At 45.8% G+C, this 20,776-nt stretch overlaps 3 protein-coding genes across 7 annotated transcripts in view; all 3 read left to right on the top strand.

The window, feature by feature from the left end:
• Positions 1 to 5,772: 5,772 nt before the first annotated feature.
• On the top strand, positions 5,773 to 13,707 carry tfr2 (transferrin receptor 2). Of its 5 annotated transcripts, XM_087838541.1 has the most exons (18): positions 6,427 to 6,654; positions 8,002 to 8,037; positions 8,118 to 8,334; positions 8,409 to 8,592; positions 9,309 to 9,449; positions 9,794 to 9,902; positions 9,978 to 10,220; positions 10,301 to 10,440; positions 10,509 to 10,684; positions 10,757 to 10,876; positions 10,975 to 11,057; positions 11,140 to 11,203; positions 11,282 to 11,349; positions 12,377 to 12,447; positions 12,617 to 12,701; positions 12,780 to 13,004; positions 13,080 to 13,220; positions 13,326 to 13,707. In XM_087838541.1, exons 2-18 carry the CDS (start codon positions 8,017 to 8,019, stop codon positions 13,578 to 13,580), a joined length of 2,343 nt encoding a protein of 780 aa, XP_087694667.1. In that variant the 5' UTR covers positions 6,427 to 6,654; positions 8,002 to 8,016; the 3' UTR covers positions 13,581 to 13,707. The 5 variants fall into 5 exon arrangements, with proteins under 5 accessions (XP_087694664.1, XP_087694667.1, XP_087694666.1 ...); XM_087838542.1 differs by lacking the exons at positions 6,427 to 6,654; positions 8,002 to 8,037 and having other exon boundaries at positions 8,094 to 8,334; XM_087838538.1 differs by lacking the exons at positions 6,427 to 6,654; positions 10,757 to 10,876; positions 10,975 to 11,057; positions 11,140 to 11,203 and adding an exon at positions 5,773 to 5,795.
• A 996-nt stretch (positions 13,708 to 14,703) lies between these two features.
• LOC148103117 (myelin-oligodendrocyte glycoprotein-like) lies at positions 14,704 to 19,838 on the top strand. The gene is made up of 4 exons (XM_087838661.1): positions 14,704 to 14,784; positions 16,987 to 17,331; positions 17,417 to 17,530; positions 18,793 to 19,838. The coding sequence occupies exons 1-4, from the start codon at positions 14,748 to 14,750 to the stop codon at positions 18,849 to 18,851; spliced, it is 555 nt and encodes a 184-aa protein (XP_087694787.1). The 5' UTR covers positions 14,704 to 14,747; the 3' UTR covers positions 18,852 to 19,838.
• The window catches only part of LOC148103116 (uncharacterized), a 4,657-nt gene continuing 3,254 nt past the window's right edge, over positions 19,374 to 20,776 (top strand). The window contains exon 1 of the mRNA XM_087838068.1: positions 19,374 to 19,421. Coding sequence (XP_087694194.1) covers positions 19,374 to 19,421 — 48 coding nt within the window. The remainder of the gene's footprint in view (positions 19,422 to 20,776) is intronic.

The following is a 20,776-nucleotide window of genomic DNA, read 5'->3' as shown; positions in this document are numbered from 1 at the left end:
TAGCAGGATATTTGTTTTATTTAGTTCAGATAAGGTGATGGTTTGAATGTTTCTGCTTCGTGTGCTGTAAATCTTTGTATCACACCATTGTATCCTCAGCTTGAATTACAAAGCCTGTCACTAAAAGCAGGTAAAACCATGTTTGTGTCATGATTCCATATGAGCTCTATAATCTGATCATGTTTGTTAATGTAGCCAAATAAACCTTTATTTAACCAAGTCTGTCAGTGTTACAGCTTTCACAGGAACAAATACAAACAGCGCCTCTTAATGATAAGACCAGTTAAGAGCAAACTAACATGTAGCTCCATGACATTTCCACAAATGAAGACATGCAGGAACTGGAAACGAGTCTTTCACATCACTGTGGAAGAGTTTTTGGTCGTGTTTATTTTGCAGAATTGTTTGAATTCAGCCACATTAGAGGTTTTTCAAGTTCATCCCAAATAAACTTGACCTGATTCAATCTGATTTAGACTTTGACTCAGACACTCCAAAACCTTCATTTTGGTTGAGCCATTCAGAGTTGGACTTGCTGGTCTCTCTGCGTAACCTCAGTGCTCTTGAGGACATAAACTGATGTTTGGACATCCTCCTTCAGGATTTCTGAATTCATCCTGAAGCAGTGGAGCAGCCCAGACCATCACACCACGTCTTAACTGCTGCTGTGAGGTGGTTTTTTTTATGAAATCCTGTTAGTCTGATGTCTGATGCAACGGGGCTCAAACCTTCCATAAAGTTCAGCTTTTGTCTCTTCAATCCACAGAAGAGTTTCTGAGGAGGATCATCCAGATGTTTTTGGCAGATGTGAGATGAGCCTTTGTGTTGTTTTTGCTGAGCAGTGGTTTTCTCATTTTCTCCACTCAAAAATAAATCCTAATTTCCCAAATTTAAATAAATTAAACCTAATTTCAGTAGACGTTCCCAGTATTTTCAGTGGTGGACAGATGGGATGAACCACTTTCAGAGGGCTGTTGTAGAACAGTCCAACTGATGATGGCTTTCATTTCATGGTCAGCTATAAATCCATGACTTTTGAACATGTTTGATGTTTCAACTATAAGTGGTTGAAACATGGTCAACTATAAGTATGTAACCTTGGTTTCTGGTTGTGGTGGTCTTACCTGGTTTCTTTTGGCTGTGGCTGTACTTCAGACTACAGTTTATCTTAAAAATGCTTTTCCATAATAAACACCAACATGACAGGACAGTGTGCACTCAGCTTTTACTTTGTTGACTCCTCAATGCACATGGCACAGGGGCCGTCACACCATAAACACTCCCTCCGTAAACACGAGGTAGGAACCAAGGTTACTTTGCAAAAAAGTGAGGCAAGTAACAATAAAGTCATTACATATACATTAAACACAAATGTGTGTAAAATTACAAAATAATGTTGCATCATACATGTTTAATACTTGGCCAAAACATAAATACATGTGCCATAACTACAGTTATAAATAGATCGTCGGTTACAACAGAACAACTGTCAGGTTCCACCAATATTTCACACATTTATTCAGGATTTATTTAACGCTTAGATTTCAATCTTGAAATTTAATGATGATTTGGATGAAAAATCAACATTAATTCAATCTCAGCTTTTCCCAAAAGTCTCTGGGATCATCAAGACGTTTTTAGCACATCTGAGATGAGCCTTTAGTTTAATCTTGGAATTCTGCCATCCAGGCAGTTGTTGTTTGCTGCTTCTCTTTCTTCTTTCTTTATCTCATTTTTTTAATTAGTTTGATGATGTGAAATTTTTAAATGTGACAAACATACAAAAAAGGGAAAATTAGGGACAAGCATTGTTTCACATTAGTGCACCTGAACGTAGGTTTAAAGAACCTCATCAAAGTCTGTTAGAGAGCTGAATCTGAGTTTAACCTGTTTGTTGCTCCAACCAGAAACTGTCATCAAAGCCTGTCAGATATCAACGCAGCGACTTACTGACCTCTGCACCATGATGAAGGATGAGTGGAGTGTGTAAGCAGGCCTGCAGTGTGACATTATTTACTTATCTTTCTTATCATATAGCAGAGGGAGTTTTATTTTGAAAGTCCTGTCAGGGTTCAGTAGTTTGTAGTTTGGAGACAGAGCAGGACTGGAGCTGGTTCAGCCTCCCAGAGTCTGATGATGGTCCCACTGAGATCACAGCAGAAGGATGACACCTTCACAGCTGCTCCACCCTTCACAGGAGGAACCCCACTTTTATCCAACCCCAAACTCCTCCTGGTATATACTGTAACGATGGTTAAATGTTATTTTACAGTTACATGTTGGTTATCTCTGCACACTGTTGTTATTTCTTTAAGATACATGTTTGGTTGTGCTGCAGGAAAAAGTGAGTTAATGTGTGCAGGAAGGGGAGGGGGGTCCTTGTTGTTGTGTGACTGTGCGGTAGTGATGGTAAATTTGGTTCTTTTTATTGAATCGAGTTTTAATGAGTCACTCACCAAAGTGAATCGGGTTTTTTGAGTCATTTGATTCACTCAGTCAGTTGACCAGAGAGTGCAAAAAAATGTACATTTTCACTCAAACTTAATTTGTTTCTCTTTTCATGTAAATCCTACTGCTAAGATGAATGATTCTAAAAAACAAACAAACTATTTTATAGAGCAAAAAAGAGCAAAAACATTTCTAAAATTAAGCAATTCCTATCAAAATTGTTTTAATAAACATTTATTTTGTTTATTTGTATTTTATTAGTATTTTCCTTAAATGTGTTAAATATATATTTTCTCATCTAAATGTCCACTGAGCTGTGAGCCAGGGGGCGGTAATGCGCCTTAACATTGGTTGCCAACCAAGAAGAAGAAGCTGTGAGCCAGGAGGGAGGGGGTGAGTAGCTCAAATGTGCTGTTAGCATGTTAGCTGTTAGCATGTTAGCAGAGCGATGCTACTGTGAACCGAGGAGCTATTTTCTTGATGTGAGCTTCTACTCAGGGTTTTTTCTTCCAGTTCAGAGCAGAAATGCTTTTGTTAAGAAACTGGCTGTTGTTCCCCCCCCCCCCCACAATTTAAATTATAAGCTAGATATATTTATACTAATTGAATTAGTTTGCTAACAGCAACAGGGATGAGTCAGTGAGTCAGTTGGGCTTGTGAATCATGATTCACGAGTCAGTAAAGTGATTCTCGAGTATTGAACAATTCGTTCACGAATCAAACATCACTACTGTGCGGGGCTGAAGTGAGGTGTTGTACGAGGGCACTCTGCCCGGAGTTAACGGCCCGTTTGCCTGTGTTACCGAATAAACGGACAAACTGAGATCCAAACGTCTGGTTCTTGCGAACGTTACACTGGTGTCAGAAGTGAAGAAAGAAAAAAAACACCGAAAACGCTCGACACCCTGTTTCTGGCGACGCTGACTGTCACGAGGCACGAGGATGTTCAAATCAACTCAAATCACTTTTATTGTCACATCACATGTGCAGGTACACTGGTACAGTACATGCGAGTGAAATTCTTGTGTGCGAGCTTCACAAGCAACAGAGGTGTGCAAAAATACAATAACATAAAACAAGCAAAATATAAGAATGGCTAAATCTGAGACTACTAGATATATGTACAATATATAATAGTATATGCGTTTCTGGATGTGTATACTAAATATGTTTTTCTACGTGTGTGTGTGTGTATACATATTTTACAAATTAAATAGAGTAAGCAATAAAATATATAAAATATACAAAGGTTTGCAGTTGGATATTGGATGTTGGATGTTGGCGGACAAGATTAAGAAGGAGACGGGAGAGGAGAGAGGAGAGGGAGGTTCGTCCGCGCTCGCCTGCCCATAGAGTGAGGGAAACGGCGCTGCGGCTGTCTGCTGCGGCTGGATTTTCTCCAGGTTTGACCAGGCTCGGGAACTTTTTGCACAGTGGCCGCGATTCCGGTGGGAGGGAGTTGGCCTCGCTTGGCGTGCCGTCACGTGATGTAAATAAACATGGCGGCGCCCAGCAAGCTGCGGCGAATATAAAAACGCCTAAGTTCAGCGGCAAGACGCCATGGGAAGTGTTTATTGCACAGTTTGAGCTGTTAGCTGTTGCAGCTGGCTGGTCTGAGGAACATAAAGCTCTCCAATTGGCTTTGTGCCTGTGTGAGGATGCAGCTGCATGCCTGCTGCTGCTGACCGAGGAGCGTATGACAGCATGCCACCATCAGTGCAGGAGGAGTTAGCTTAGGACCAGTTCCTGCAGGCCCTGAGCCCTAAAGAGCTCCGTATGCAAACTCAGCTTGCTCGACCGGCCACACTCAGTGCAGCCCTGGAGCTAGCGTTGGAGAGGGAGATGCTTGCAGGATCCTCTGGGGGCGCTGATGACACACATGTGGTGTGGGCTATGTCAGCACCTGCGGAGCAGATGGAGATGCCAGCGGGCCTGTGCAGTTTGGTTCAGACGGCTTCTCTGCAGTCGCCTTCCCCTCGGGCTGGCCCACACCGCCGACCACAGAGCTGCTGGGGATGTGGACAGGTCGGGCACCTCATCAGGCAGTGCCCCAAGCTTGCAGCGGTTCAGGGGAACACCCACGGGCCCGTGTAGGTGGGAGTACACGGGCCAGGGAGAACGACATCCCCACACCACCGCCATTTCCACCCGGTGCGGTCATCGCTGTGGGCTGGACCCAGGTTGGAGGATTTTGCCATGTTCCAGTGATGATTGCGGGGGTGTCCTGTACGGCCCTTCTGGACACGGGGTCCAATGCAACGCTGGTCCGACCCGATGTTGTCCCAGCCGGAGCTGCTGTGCAACCAACTAATGTGCGACTTAAGACTGTGACCGGTGATCTGGCCCCAATTAGAGGGAGGGGAGTGTTCCAGTTTAAGGTGGGGGACCTGGGTGTGCCTTATGCTGCCTGGGTGGCTGACGTGCAGGACGCCTGCATCCTTGGGCTGGATTTTTTGCGAGCCATTGGTGGTGTACTGGACTTAGGCAAAGGCTTCCTCGTACTCCCTGATGGGAAGAAGGTGCAGTTTATTCCTCCCCCGGTCTGCCCAGCATCTGCCGCGGCGTCCACCTCCACCTCGGAGACCCCCGCAGACCCGCCAGCAGAACAGCAAGCGGGGGAGGAGGAGAGGCTCTCAGCAGTGAGGAGCATCTGGTCAAAGAACTGTGAGGGGCTGGCTTCACAGCAGCAAGAGAGGCTATGGCAGGTACTAAGAGTTTAGTGACATTTTTGCCCTGAAAGAAAGTGATGTTGGCTTCACACACTTAGAGCACGTCATTGAGACCGGGGATGCCCAGCCTATTAAAGTGACTAGGAACTTATTGCTGGGGGGGCAGTGTAACGATGGTTAAATGTTATTTTACAGTGACATGTTGGTTATCTCTGCACACCGTTGTTATTTCTTTAAGATACATGTTTGGTTGTGCTGCAGGAAAAAGGGAGGTAATGTGTGCAGGAAAACCTTGAACCTGGACTCACTGAGGTTTCACCAGATCACCTCTGCAGTTCTTCATCTGTCCACCAGGTGTCCGCAGTGCACCAGCAGTCCCAGATCACCTGACCATCTGAGTCACCTGACCACCTGTTCGGTGTTTCTTTATCAGATCTTTCTTTTCCATCCATGTGATCTTCATCAGGCTCTGATCAAAATGAGTTTTATATAATATGCTATTATTAATCTCAGTTTTCTGTGTGCCTGGACACTGATGACATCATGTAGTCCCTGCTCTGTGATTGGCTGCTGTTTGTGTCCGAGCAGACATTCAGAGAGAGTCACAGAGTTCCTGATGATGAAGATGAAGATGAAGGTGTGTGTGCTGCTCCTCGGTCCTCTGTGTCTCTGCTGATGGTGAGTCTCTAAATCTAATTAACGCTTGTATTTTAATTAACCTGTTAAAAATCCTTGTGAGCAAATGAACTGATTGTTAAACTTCACCAGCTGATTACTGAGACATTTGTCTTAATATGAGCTTTTCCACAACACAAACTTCCACAGCTGAGTCCACAGCTGTGAGTGCAGGTTCAAAGGATGAGGAGGCAGATAGTTTATAAAGACACAGTCAGGCTGCAGGGTGGGTTGTTTTTATATATGCCAGTCAGATTCTGTCGTATTTAATGATGATTATTTTAAAAAAGGGAATGAAAATACTAGAAACATTCAGGGCTGAATCTCTGTGTGTAGCCACACATGTGCCCGTATGGTGATTTCCTGTATGAATGACAGCAAATTTACATCAGGCTCAGTGTCAGGATTGTGATGTGGATGAGTCATTAATGATTTGTGTTTTTAATAAAACTGCTTCTATTTATTAGCAGTGGGCACATTCACATGTATAAAAGAGCACCAGATAAGCCCAGCAGAGTCCTGATCCTGCTCAGTCCTGCTGCTACACACCAGCAGACTCTGGGACTAGTGCTGGTTAAAGCTCTCTCTGTGCCCCAGGACTGATGCTGGTTCCCAGTAGCTGATCCTGATTGTGGACCTGGACCTGGTTCTGCTTCTGTCAGCTGGAAGTAAAGCTGCAGCTGCTGGAAGCTCTGTGTTTGATCCAGGCTGTTCGAGTCAGGCTGAATGTGAGGCTGTGGTGGATCTGCTGGAGTCATCATGTGTGTGTGTGCAAAGTCTTTACACCTGTCTACCACCAGGAACCGCTCAGGCCCAACCAGGTGAGCTGCTTCCTGATGGACCTGAGCCAGAGGACAACCAGGTGTGTGCTGGGAAACTGAGTCTCTCATTGCTTTGTTTGGCTGTAAGGCTGGAGGGGGCGGAGCTCTGTGGGTGTTTGTGTTCTTTTCTCAATCAATCTGTTTCCACAGTCATGTGATCGGTTTCTTCTTCCAAACCCTGTAATGACAGAGAGCTGCAGCTCTGCAGTGTGGGCGTGTGTTTACTTTACTGTTAATAAAGTTAAGCAGATCAAACAGACAGCACACGCTGACCTCTGACCCCTGTGAGCAGCCAATCACAGCAGGCTGAGGAGTAAAAAAAAACAAAGCCTGAGCTCATCCTGACCCAGCTCTGGATCCTGAACTGAGAGAGTCGGAGGTGAAGGTGAGAATCTCCTGAGTGTGTGTGCTGCCGACAGGTTCAGATGGTGCCTTCACTCACTGCTGGTGCGGGGCTTAGGTCAGATGAATAAGGTTATGAAGCTGCCTTTGGATGGTGCACAGAGAGCTCTGGAAGAGAGGAGAGAGAGGGTCAAATAGCTGAGTGGACAGCAAGCGTTATTTTCTGTGTTGCCAAGTTAGGGGGGGAGCAGGTGAGTACAGTCACCACACATCTGAGGGTGATCCACAGAGAACGGTGCTGCCACTCGAACCAGGCGTGTGAAGGACGGCTCAGCCCAGCAACCTCACCTGAGAGCTCTTACAAGCAGAGAGAAAACCCAAACCTGCCGAGTCGTGACAAAGCTACACATACAGAGACATTTTGGACTGGTGAAAATCTTCAGTACTGTAAACTGAACTTTGGAAAAACTGTTAGAAGAAAAGCAAAAATTAATCACATTTCATACCCAAAAAGTTCAAAGGTACACTTTTCAGGGCTGCAAGTTTCTGATCGTTGTTATTTCCTTCATAGCCACAGTTCTGATCAGCTGAACAGGACAAACTGAAAAATAGAAACAGAAGAGCTCAGAATAATTAAAGGATGAAGACTAGTGTTACAGGTGTTTCAGTTAGTGTGTCTGTGGACCGCAGCCGGGGCCAAACACCCCTCAGACTGCTGCTCATAGACTTACTGGAGCTCAGAAACACAGACTCACCTGTCCAAGTGTCTCGCAGCTGAATGTATGCTGTTTAGAATGAAGGTGTATGTCTGTGAAGGTTCTCAGTCATCCAGGTCATCGTAGTCTAAGGAGCTTGGAAAGAAAAGCGTCTGGACTTCTTTAGGTTGCTTGAAGACGTTTCACCTCTCATCCCAGATTTAGGTTTTGAGATCCTTCCCAGACACCTTAACCTCACATCCTCCAGACGCTTTTATTTCCAATCTCCTTAGACAATGAAGGAATATATTTTCCTGTTGTTGAGATTGTCCCTGTGTTTTGTGCCTGCAGAGCTGCATTGTTACCATGACTACCCACCTGACACAGGTGAGACACACGTGAAACACAGGTGAGACAAGCTCCGCCTCCTTTCCCCTGTTACCATGGTTATATCTTTCTCTCTGGAGGCTTCCTTGATGTCCGTCCACCACTCAGTGTCTGATGATGATGAAGAAGAGGAGGTGGGAGGTGCTCAGCGGGCGGAGCTGAGGCTGGCGATATCAGAAGACGAGGAGGAGGCGGGACCTTTCAGTGACCTCACAGCTCTGGTGATGAGGTATCGTCATGGATACCGGCGATGCTGTGTGCTGTTGTGTGTGGGCGGAGTCATCGTGTTCACTGCTGGTAAACAGATGCCAATCATTTTAACTGATTAGTCTCATCATGTGACTAAAGCGGGCATTGCTTCTCCCTTCCAGCGTTCCTATTGGCTTATGGGATCTTCAGTGGGCGGTACCACTGCTCCCAAGCAGAGCAGGGGCATGAGCAGCAGCTGGGTGGGGCTAAAGCTCCTTCAGAAGGAGGGGCGGGGCTTTACTTGGGAGAGCTAAGATTGATGATGAGGAAGCTGCTACAGGATGAAGACATCCACAACACAGTCAGGTAATGCTCACAGCCACGCACCATAAAGGCACCAGATTATAAGGCAAAACAAAAACAGATCAATAAACTATTCTGATTCTGAAACTAGCAAGCTAACGTCCTGCTAACATCTAACTCTGTTTAAAGCACCAAATCCACACTCAAAACTTACATTTTAACTACTGATTTTATCTACTGTTCTGATTTTATCTGTTTTGATTTTATTTACTGTTTTGTTTGTTTGTTAATTAGTTAGTTTGTTTGCTTGTTTTAATCAATTTTAAATCATGCTTTTTATTTGTTTTTGTTTCTAATGTCTCTGTAAAGCACTTTGAATCACCTTGTTGTTGAATTGTGCTATACAAATAAACTTGCCTTGCCTTGCCTTAAACTTAATTTCGTTTTCATGGATGCCTGGATGTTAAACTTGATTGTTACACCTGGTAGAGCAGCAACGTTACTATTTTATTAACGATGAAAGAATTTAGACTGTTTGTACTGTTGATATTTGAGAGAATTAAAGGATTTTAAGTGCGCCTTATAGTGCGGAAAATATGGTAACTGAGTACAAGTACAAGTAGAGTTTTTCCAGCAGGTAATCAGGTGGTCAACAGAACATTCAAGAAGAAAAGATTCTGATATTGTTCAAGTCAAAGGTGAATCGCTGAAATGTCACCTGTTTTAGAAGCTGTAGTATCAGGTCCTATTTAATAACTTCTGTGTGTGTTTGTGATCAGTCGCGTGAGCAGGGCAGCTCATCCTCCAGGCTCCTCGGAGGGTACCTCTCTGGCCTCAGAGATCCTGCAGCGCTTCAGGGAGCTGCAGATGGACCACACCTGGACCGAGTCGCTATACGCCACGCTGCAGTTCCCCGACAGGTAAGAGTCGGAGAAGCTCCCCCACATTCAGGACAGACCAGCGACAAAATGACCCATCATACACTTAACATGTCACATCAGGATACTTTTGGGTCTTAAATGGACGCAGCTGATTGAAGCTCAGCAGCGAGTCAAGTCCCAGCACATCCTGGTTCTTTCACTTATTGAAACATTGCTTTGAACATGTGGTCAGGCTCTGGAGCTGATTTGGAACCAGCTGAATTAAAACTTTAACAAAAACCAAACCCACATTTACACACAGCTCAATATAAAAGCTATTTAACATTTCAGCAGTGCTCTAATTTGACCACCAGAGGGTGCTACATTCATTTATTTGTGTGCAGGTCTCAGAGGAGCTCTCTGAGCTTGGTGGACTCTGCAGGTCGGGTCTCAGAAGAGATTCCTCTCAACCCTTCTGACTACTGCCCATACAGCGCCACAGGAAATGCCACAGTGAGCCAACCAGGAAGGAAGTATCTGTCACCATGGTAACCAAAGTCCCAGTTACTGATGTATGTCTCTTTGCAGGGGGGTGTGGTCTATGCCAACTATGGCCGACCGGAGGATTTTAAATGGCTGAAACGTGAGGACGTGTCTGTGGCTGGCTGTGTGGTGGTGATGCGTGTTGGGGGCGGGGTCAGTTTTGCGGAGAAGGTCTGGTTGGCTGAGAAGAACGGGGCGAGCGGAGCTTTGATCTACCCTGACCCTGCTGATGTGCCGCAGGACCCTCGCCGCCTTGGCCTGAACACACACACTGCTGTGTCTGAACATGTAACACGCACACAAACAAACATTATCCACGTCTCCTGGCCAATGAGCATCCTCATCTCCCTTCTGTTGTCCAATCACAGGTCCACCTAGGGTCAGGGGACCCCTTCACCCCTGGCTTTCCCTCCTTCAATCACACTCAGTTCCCACCCATTCAGTCCTCCGGTCTGCCACTCATTCCAGCCCTGCCAATTACTGCCACTGTGGCCTCCAAGCTGCTTAGGTAAGCTCCACCCCTCAGGTAACCTGCCCAGGTGTGAGTGTGACTCACAGCGCTGTTCTGTGTCTCAGCCAGCTGACAGGTCCGTCCTGTCCTCGGCCCTGGCAGGGTCGGCTGCCGTACGTGCGCTGCGTTGTCGGTCCCCAGTTCAGTAACGGTCGCAGAGTCCAGATGTCGGTTCAGAATGTGATGAAGCCGATCCTGCTCAACAACATCTTCTCATCACTGGAAGGCAGAGTGGAGCCAGGTACGCTCTGCTGACTACACACAGAGACAGGTGAATGTGCCACAGTGGTAAACCTCAGCATCTCCCTGTCAGACCAGTACATCATACTGGGAGCTCAGAGGGACTCTCTGGGTCCGGGAGCCGTGAAGTCCGGAGTTGGAACTGCGATCCTGCTGGAGCTGGCTCGAACCTTCTCAGCCATGGTGAAGAAGGGTAAGACTCACCTGTGGTGGTGGGAGCTGAAATGATGCTGGCATTACTTTGGTGTGTTGGTTCCTCTGATTTGTCTGAACTGATGGATTCGTTTACAGGCTTCAGTCCAAGACGCAGCTTGTTGTTTGTCAGCTGGGATGCTGGAGACTTTGGGAATGTTGGAGCAACAGAATGGCTTGAGGTTCAGCCACAGCAAATACAAACCAAACCAAATTTAACAGTTTATCAAAATAACTGCCTGACCTTTGACCTTCCTTTGACAGGGTTATCTGTCCATGCTTCACCTGAAGGCTGTGGCCTACTTCAGTCTGGACCAGGCAGTCATGGGTAACAGAGCTTGAAGCCAATCAGAAAGCATTTTCTTTGCTAACCAAACGCGCTGTCTTATGTTGTCCTTCTCATCAGGTGATGAGGTCCTGTCAGCTTACACCAGTCCTCTCCTGGTTGACCTGCTGGACGCTGCCATCAGACAGGTGAGTGCAGCCTGTGGTCACACAGCTGGATGGAGCTCATCGCCATCACACATTTATTAAAAAATAATAATGTTAATCCTATTTTTCTGGACCCGGAGTCCCTCAGGGATCTATACATGGACAACAGCTGACCTTTGTGTACATGCTATGGAGATGACACACTCATTTGCAATAAACACTTTGCAATAAACCCAAGATTTAGTTCTTCTGTCCATTTTGTGTGGCTGAAGTATAATTGTTGGATCATCTATGTATGCACGGTTGAGATTATTGTTTTTGAGTTGGGAACGATCCCAGACAAGCCCCAATCATGCAACAGTAAAAGCATGAATCTGTGACCACACTACAGCTAAATGTATCTACAATTAGCTTTTATTCACAAAGGTGAGTCTGGACTGTCCATGCCATTGCCTCTAAAAGACTAAATTACTGGACAGAGGAAGGCCTTATTTTCCAGCCTCTCTTAACCATTTATCAACCAAGAATCATGCAAGCCTGGGATGATTTTCTAACTTTGGCTGTTAAATGAAAAATCAATCATCCTCATGTTTCAGAAAACGTTTTAATTTTTTCTCTTGCCCATAATGGTTGAAGAGTAGGATCATGTGAAGTGTACATTAGGCCTTGTGCTACCATGATACACTAAATATTCCCATAAACCTCATCTTCTCAAACAGAAATAGAGTCACACTCATTTAAAGATTGCTTGTAAACTGGGCCCATCAGTTGAATAGAATAGAATAGAATTCAACTTTACTGTCATTGCACATGTCACACGTACAAGGCAACGAAATGCTGTCTGCATCCATCCAGAAGTGCTTTGGCAATAATATAGATATATTACATTATATGAATCTATTACAGGTATGTTACAATGTACATGTATGAAGGTATGTTATGAATATGCTATAACTATAAGTATGTACAGGCTGTGGTAAATAAAGGGTTAACCGCAACAATCAATTGATTACCAATCAATTAATCATCCACATGATGCTGTGCATGAGTGGGCCTTCATGTGTTCCAGGTGGAGCATCCCAAACATGCAGGTCAGAGCATCTACAGCCAGGCGGAGAGAGATGGAGGCAGCTGGAGGATGTGAGGACACACACACACACACACACACACACACACACACACACACACACACACACACACACACACACACACACACACACACACACACACACACACACACACACACACACACACACACACACACACGTTACTGTGATGACGCCTGACTGAGCCGCTGCTGTCTCCTCAGTATGAAGCCGCTGTATCTGAACAGCGGCGCTTTCAGCTTCACGGCGTTTGCAGGAGTTCCAGCCATGGAGCTCAGATTCACCGAGGTACAACGTTACACGCCAACATCATACATACTCACTGTCATGGTACATGATGTCATGTTATCCGTGTCGCATGTTCAGGAGCGAGCATATCCGTTCATCAACACGCCATTGGACAGTGTCTCACGCCTGCAGGAGGTGCTGGGGGGTCGTCTGGGGGTCACGGGGCGGAGCTTAGGGGAGCTGGTGGGGGAAATGGTGCTGCGATTGGCCCACGACCACATCCTGCCGCTGCGCATCACTTCCTACGCCCAGACGGTGCTGCAGTTCAGCGCTCAGCTCAACAAACACTCTGCTGAGCTGCAGGTAGCTCACCTGTTTGAGAGTTTCTACACATGTTTAAACCCGTCGCTGTCATGTGACCTCTGTGTGTGTGTCCAGTCCAGAGGTTTGTCTCCTCAGTGGGTCTTCAGCGCTCGAGGAGATTACAGCCGAGCGGCAGAGACGCTGCAGAGAGCCATCGACTACAGCGACCTGCACGAGCCCACCATAACACGCTTCTACAACACTCGCATCATGAAGGTACGAGTACTGCAAACAGTACTGCAAACAGTACTGGAACAGCTGAATCATGAAGACACGAGCCCTGTACGGAGTACTACATGTCTTCTCATGTGTATCCTGCAGGTGGAGTACTACTTCCTGTCTCAGTATGTGTCTGCAGTTGAGACGCCATTCCGTCATGTGATCCACGGCCGTGGCAACCATACTCTGAGTGCGCTCACTGAGCACCTGGGCCTGCTCACCTCCGACCCCGGACGCTTCGACGAGAGCAGCTTCAGGCGGCAGCTGGCCCTGTTCACGTGGACGCTGCAGGGCGCCGCCAACGCTCTGAATGGAGACGTGTGGAGCATCCACAACATGCACCGCTTCACCCACTGAGGCTCCAGAGTGATTGATTATTAATTATCGATCAGTATCTATTTATGTGCAGATATGAGTTTACAGTGCAGACATTCAGGTCAATGATTGCTCATCAATCCTTTCACTGATTTCACTTCCATTAAAGTGTTTTTACAGACAAGGAGATTCTTTATCTTTCCTTCCCAAACAGGAAGTTGACATCATCATTATCATCATCACCAGCTGTCTAGCTCATATCAGTGGTATTCTTCGTGCCCATTGGTTGATGCATGTGGCTCAGAGACTGGGAGCTGCCGTTTTATAAGTTCAGACCAACTTTAACAAGTACCCTAATAGTAGATCCACAGGAGTTATGGCGCCCTCTGGTGGTGGCTTTCAGCATGGTCGCTGCTGGTTACACAGACAGTGCTACGAATGAAAGAAATCAAAGTGGCAGCAGTTCAGCTGGACACAAATCAGTCTCCATCTATTGATTCTAGTGATGTTCCATCAGGTTTTAAAGCACTCTGATATCCTGCTGCTGTTTAGTGCACGTAACAGCGGTGGGTGATGTAATGAAGGTGAGGAAGTTAAATCAGATAACTCAACTGAAGTGTGACACCGAGCTGAAATATGTTGAACTATGAATCTGGTAGAGATCAAAGCTGCTACACAACTGTTGTTACTTCAATATATAAGTGAACCCAGTTTATGGTCTGTTCAGTGGAACAGAGACAGCTGATAACCTCTGCAGTGATGACTCTGACTGCAGTTTCAGGTTTGTGATGCTCAGGTTCATTTTAATTAGACAACATCACAGCTTCATTAATGGATGAAACCACAGAGCTCATCAGCGTGTCTGGCTCCTACCAGAGCTCTGAACAAACACCATGCTAACATGTGTTACAGGTACAGTGAGGCTTATCTCCACCCGTCCTATGATAAAGAGCGTGTATGCCCTCCACCTTCTCCTGTGCAGCATGTTTAGCGGTGCTTTGTGTCAGACTGGACCCAGTCGTGCTGTGCATGCTCACCTGTACCTGAGCAGCTCATCCCTTTCACTATTCTGGGGTTCACTGTAATATGGGTGGTGGTCCATGCTTTCCTGCATCCCACTTCCTGTCCCTCCTCTCTGAATGATGAGACCAGAGAACTGGGAGGAGGATCAGCTGGGTCACACAAACACTCGTTAACTGGACTCTGAGAATGAAGCTGAGGCTGCTGTTTGTGGTCCTCCTGCATGGTAGGAACACACACACACACACACACACACACACACACACACACAGTGGTGTCAAGACTTATTATTCTGTAATGAGTATGTGTGAAGTCGAGTTTATGTTCCGACTTTGTTGAAAATTTTCTTCTTTCGTGTGTGCACATGTTTGCATGTCTGTGTGCTTTTGCATGTTTATATGTTTTGTGTAGGTGCATGTGTGTGTGCAAATGTGTGTTTGTGCATGTTAGAAGAAGAGGTGTGCTGAGTGTAATGGCTGCAGATCTGAGCAGTCGGTCTGGAATCAGTTTAGAGTGGAGAACTTTGTTTTTATTCTACTTATTTTTGATGTTATTATTGTTCGTCGCTCTTGAGGATGAACTTAACTTTGGGACAGTCATCCGAGGACAGACTGAGGTCACATGACACGTGTTAGACGGAAAGATGATCTGTGGGAGTCGATTCTTGTGTAGGCAATTATGGTCATCATCATCTGTGCGCACACATGTTGAGACACGCATGATTAAGTCCCGCCCACCTGTGCTGATGGTTGGGCGCGTGTCAGTGAGCGCCTGTTCTGCTGTGAATGGAGACATTTCTCTCTATGAACACAACAATGTTTGTGTGGAGCTGTGTTCTTTCCTGCTGGATGAATGTGTGCTCTGTGAGGCCTCCACCCTCTGGAGCTCTGCTCTCCACCCACCGCTGACTCGCACAGAGCTTCTTTGTCCTGCATCTGTGGGAAAGACAGGTCTATGAGTCTCACTGATTCACTGATGATACCAATCAGATCAAAGACCACTGATCAATAACCATGAGTACCATTCACAGAGAGTTGGGGAATGGCTGCAATCACAGCATGTAAGATGGTGACAGATGGACCCTTAGGCCCCCTCCTCGATTCAGAGATGGTCTTTCCCTTTTCACGTAAATGGCTCAAACCAGCGTTCCTCCCTGTCCAGGATGTTACATCCTCATCATGGAAAGAGTGTCCACTGGCCTGTAGGTGTAAATAGACTGCAGAGTCCTGGCCTGACGAGGTGGCTCTTCTGTGTTGTGCCATCCTCTTCACCAGAGGTTGTTTGGTTTCCCCGATGTATAAATCCTGGCAATCCTCCTGCACTTAACAGCTACACTATGTTACTCTGTTTGTGTTGGGGGACCCAAACCCAAAATTGGGTGGACCAATTTTTGGCGCAGCGTGTTTTGGGGTTTAAAAGCCACAGAGACCCGGTGTTTTGAAAAAATGCGTCTCAGCTGCTCCGATACTCCTGACACGTACAGGATCACTACAGGTTTTCGCTTAGGCAGCGGTTGTCCTTCTCTCCTGGATCAGCTGGAGCTTTCTTTTGGCGCCTTCCCAGCTTTGACAAAAGTCCAGCTGGGATAACCACATTTACTCAGGGCCCTCCTGACGTGATGTTCTTCTCCTTCCCTGGCCGTTGTGTCTGTGGGGATGGTGTTCGCTCTGTGTGTTAGCATCCTGATGAGGACCCTGATGAAGGCCACAAGCTGAAAAGCGTTGGTCTTACCTTCAAGTGTTGCTGGAGTTTCTGTTGTGTGATTTTTTTCACCCTCTTCATGCACCTTGGAAGTAGGTGAAGTTGTGCCAGACATTTTTGCTTGTAGCGTCCTGATGACGCCCAGTTTGTGCTCCAGTGGATGATGAGAGTCAAACCTTAGATACTGATCTGTATGTGTAGGTTTACGGTACACGTCAGCTTTTAGATGTCCCCCATTTCTGATGGAAATCTCACAGTCTAAGAAGGCTAACCTGCCACTTTTATATCCTCCCTGGTGAATTTGATGTGTCGGTCCACCGAGTTAATGTGATCCATGAATTGTGGTACGTCCTGAGATTTGATTTTCACCCAGGTGTCATCCACATATCTGAACCAGGGTGGTGTTCCAGGGTAGGATAGCAAAGCCCTCTTCTCCACTTCTTCCGTGTACAAATTGCCCACAATGCGTGAACTGGGGAACCCATGGCACACCCAATGGTATTTGATCAGTGGTCATGACAATTTGCATATTAATGATGAAGGAACTGACCTCACTGCCTATTGTTCATTCAGTGGGCAGGTTTCAGTTATTGTGCAAATGTCCTGTTTATAAGGTTTGAGAAACCTGCAGTCAGCTGAGACTGAAGAAGTCTCCCACTGAAAATGCTACATCCAGATGAACAGATTCAACTTCATGGAATCACCCGTTTCATGTTTTTCTCCTCAGTTTCTCAGCATGCCTCAGGTGTGGAGGTGTATGAGGGGGTGGATTCTGTCCTGCTGCCCTGTCAGGTAGCAAAGGATGTTTCCAGCGACACCACAGCAGCAGTGTGGGACCGTGATGAGTTCAAGAAGCCAACAGTCCACGTGCGTCTGAAGAGCGGAGATGATCTTAAAGAACAAAACCATCGTTACTCCAACCGAACATCAATGAGAGCTGACGCTCTGCAGACTGGAGACCTCAGCCTCACTCTGAGGAACCCTACAGTCTCTGACAGTGGAAGCTACACCTGCACCACCCGGAAGTATGGACGAGATCTGAGGCGGACAGAAGTATACCTGAGGGTCAAAGGTCAGTGCTGTCAAAGGTCAGAGTAGAAGTGAACTCTGATGTGAATCACGTTCGATGATGGTGTGGTTGTTTGCGTTGATTACAGAACCTCCACTCTGGCCCAGAGTCCTCGCAGGTGCCCTGCTTCTCCTGGTGGTCCTGATTGTTGCCTTTGGCGTCATCCTGTATTGTGAACATAAAAGGCTTAAGACTGTAGAAGGTATGTGAGTGTGTTATAAAGTGTGTACGGTTTACAGTGAGCTGAGATTCAGTGGCTTCACCCTGCTGTTTGGTGCAGTAAAGAAATGCTGCTGAAGTTAATAGGTGATGTTTTAGTTCCTTCTTCCAAGCATTACCTCTGAAGGTAGTGAGATCTGCTTGTCATCACCCACCTGTGTTAATCACTGACAACGGACAACAATCAACTGAGAGAGAAATGCATTAGAAAGAACTTCCACAAGTAAATACATAAAAAGAAGGTGGAAAAGGAAAAGCATGTGAAGAGTTACACCAAGTAACATTAGAACAACTTTTTCGGGCGGAGCTGCTCATTTCTGCTCCACAGGTAACAACACCTGCTGAAGCAGTGGACATCACTGCGCCCCAGCATGGTCCACACCTACAGGTTAAAGAAGCTGACCACGCTCCATGAGTGTATGGCAGGGCAAATGAACCTGCCGCTAATGGATGAGACACACCTGGAATAACTGACTGAAGGCTGGACAGTCCTGATCCCCAAGGATCCCCTGAAGGGACCGGTCCCACCCAACTACAAGAGGATAACCTACCTCAGTACCACATGGAAGCTCCTGTCAGACATCATAGAGGCTAAGATTGTCATGCGAGGTTATGCAGCATGCATGTGGACCCAAATCCAGACACTCGTGCACAGAAAAAAAAAAACTTACAACGGCAACTTTATTTGCTGGAAAAACATCCATCATAACAAACTCACAGAAACACAAACCAAAACCTTGAGTATGAAACTCAGAACAACACACTGGGAAACTAGAAACACAGAACTAAAACCAGAAACAAAGAGATGCTTACAGCACAAAGGGCAAAGGAAAACACAAGCCTTATATACACAAGGGAGTGAATGGGAAACAGAAAGAGAACACAACACCCAAACAGGGATCCTAGAGTACATAGAGCTGTATCAACAGGGACCTTAGAGCCTTCATCAGGCGTCACAAGCACATGTTGCATTTACCTACTGAGGTACAATATATAAGTATAATAAGTACATGTATAATCCAGGGTAATTAGTTCATATGTAATATTGGACAGTGCGTGAGACACACAGTGGAATTTGTGCTGTCACTAGTATTAGATTATGCTCTGAATAATCGTAAAGTTTGAAGCTGGTAGCTGATGGCTCTTCTTCATCTCTTTCTGATGACATCTCTAATCTTTAAATCATGTGACAGAATCAAAGACGTGTGTCTGGGTCATGTGACGTTATGTGTTTGTCTTCATCAGCTCAACTTGTCAGTAACCCAAGGCGGACAGGGCTTCGCTGGCCATTTGGACAAAGATGACTCCTTTCCTTCGGTGAGAAATCGAAGAGTTTGAGGGGTCTGTTAGTCCGAATGAAGAACGAGGAGCTGATGGGTGAGGAGAAGACGTGAAGCTCACACCTCCACTCTGACAAGATCATGTATGTTTCTGCTGCTCAGTGAAGCTCAGTGATGGTCTGAGAACACAAGCTTGAAGATGTTTGTTCTTCCTTTACTAACTGCTAACTAATGAGCCTCAGTGAGATGTTCTAGCTGGAACATGTTCCACATGGAAGGTTCCCTGTAACGTTATGTCTGCAGAATGAGATGAAGCATAGAGTACAGAGTGTGAGAGGAAGCCTGTTCACCAGTCTGACAGTAAAGATTCATTCTAACATTCACACCAGGCTGAGACTGTGTGGACACGTGAAAATATGAGCTCTGTTTTTAGTCTGATACAAGAACACAGTTGTTTACTAAATTATGTCACAGGATCTGTTATTGATGCTCATCAGAAATTTTAGGCCTGGGTTATCTCACTGACGTCTAAGTGATAGTCTGGGAATGTTGATGCCATTTTCCAAAGAAGTGATTGTTCAGGAGGAGGTGACTGTGAGATAGAAAGCTCAGAGTTATTGCACCTGCTGTCTGGAACAGGACCCAGATGTTTCTCTAACATTATAACCTCATAATGACGACGATCATTTAGTCACAGTGCATTCAGAATATTTGTTTATCTATCTGTGAGGGTTTACTGACAGAAAGTAGACGATGACTCTGTGTGTGGACCGCTCACTTTACTGTCTGCTTCATCTTTACATGAACCCTATGTGCTCATGAATTCTGCTTTTCAATTCTTCCATTGGACGTTTGAGGAAAATGATGGTGTCTGAGCTGTTTCTCATCTTCAGCTTCATATCAGATTCTCTGAGGGGTTCAGGTCAGGAGAGCGGACCAATCAACCACTGTAATAAGCGTTTGGTTTAGTGTGTCTGTGAGCAGCTTGTTAATAAAGACTTTGAATGAAAAGCGGAGTCAATTTGATTTGTGCACACAAACATCACAGACACCCGTCTGTGCTCAGAACCTCCAATCAGAGCAGGAGAAACTTTCATTCACAATTAAGTTTGATTAAATATTATTTACATGCATTTCTGCAGTTTTTTTCCGGGCTCCATAATATTTGGGACACAGCAGTGATGTATTTCAGAGGCTAAAAATGCACAGGAGAGAGTGATATTATACCCCTTATGCAGTGTTGGGGAGTAACGGAATACATGTACCGCCGTTACGTATTTAAAATACAAAATATGAGTAACTGTATTCCGTTACAGTTACCGTTTAAAAAGGTGGTATTTAGAATACAGTTACTTTGTTGAAATAAATGGATTACACGGCGGTACTTCCCTGTTTCATATTGTGGCGGGTCAGGACTGTTTGGGTTTTGTTTGACAGCTACGTTCTGTTGTTCCAGGTGGCAGCGTTACGGTTGCCATGGTTACAGGGTGACGCTCTCTCTCTGCGTGTTTCCTGGGTGAGAGAGCGCCTGTTGTTGTTGTTATGCTAAGCTAATAGGCAGAATGCTACAGGTATAGCGCTAAAGAATGTAGCATCATGGGCAGTGTAGTCCGTGCTGCAGGGAGAATGGACTGCCATACACGTTATGTGTCTGTGAGCGAGGGAGGGAGAAAAAGGAAAAGTACGAGCTGTCATCGAGCAAAAACGGGAGCTGGAAGCATGTAAATATAATAATAACCACTGCAGCCAAGAAGAGAGCCTGACGAGCCCAGCTGTAAGTAAGCCATTAAGACTCGACTGTACACCGTGTTCGTGTTTTCCTCCAAAAACAATAAGTTCCGTTGGAGCAGCCTTTCAACGCCTCTCTCTGTCTCTCGCTAGCAACAAAGTAAAGCTAGTTTTCAGCTATGAGCCCGACACAGAACCCACCGTATTAGCCAGAGGTCCCT

The sequence above is a fragment of the Neolamprologus brichardi genome, chromosome 3 (assembly GCF_056152115.1).
Source record: "Neolamprologus brichardi isolate AB-2024 chromosome 3, ASM5615211v1, whole genome shotgun sequence".
NCBI lineage: Eukaryota > Metazoa > Chordata > Actinopteri > Cichliformes > Cichlidae > Neolamprologus > Neolamprologus brichardi.
This window is presented reverse-complemented; position numbering and strand designations above follow the sequence as displayed.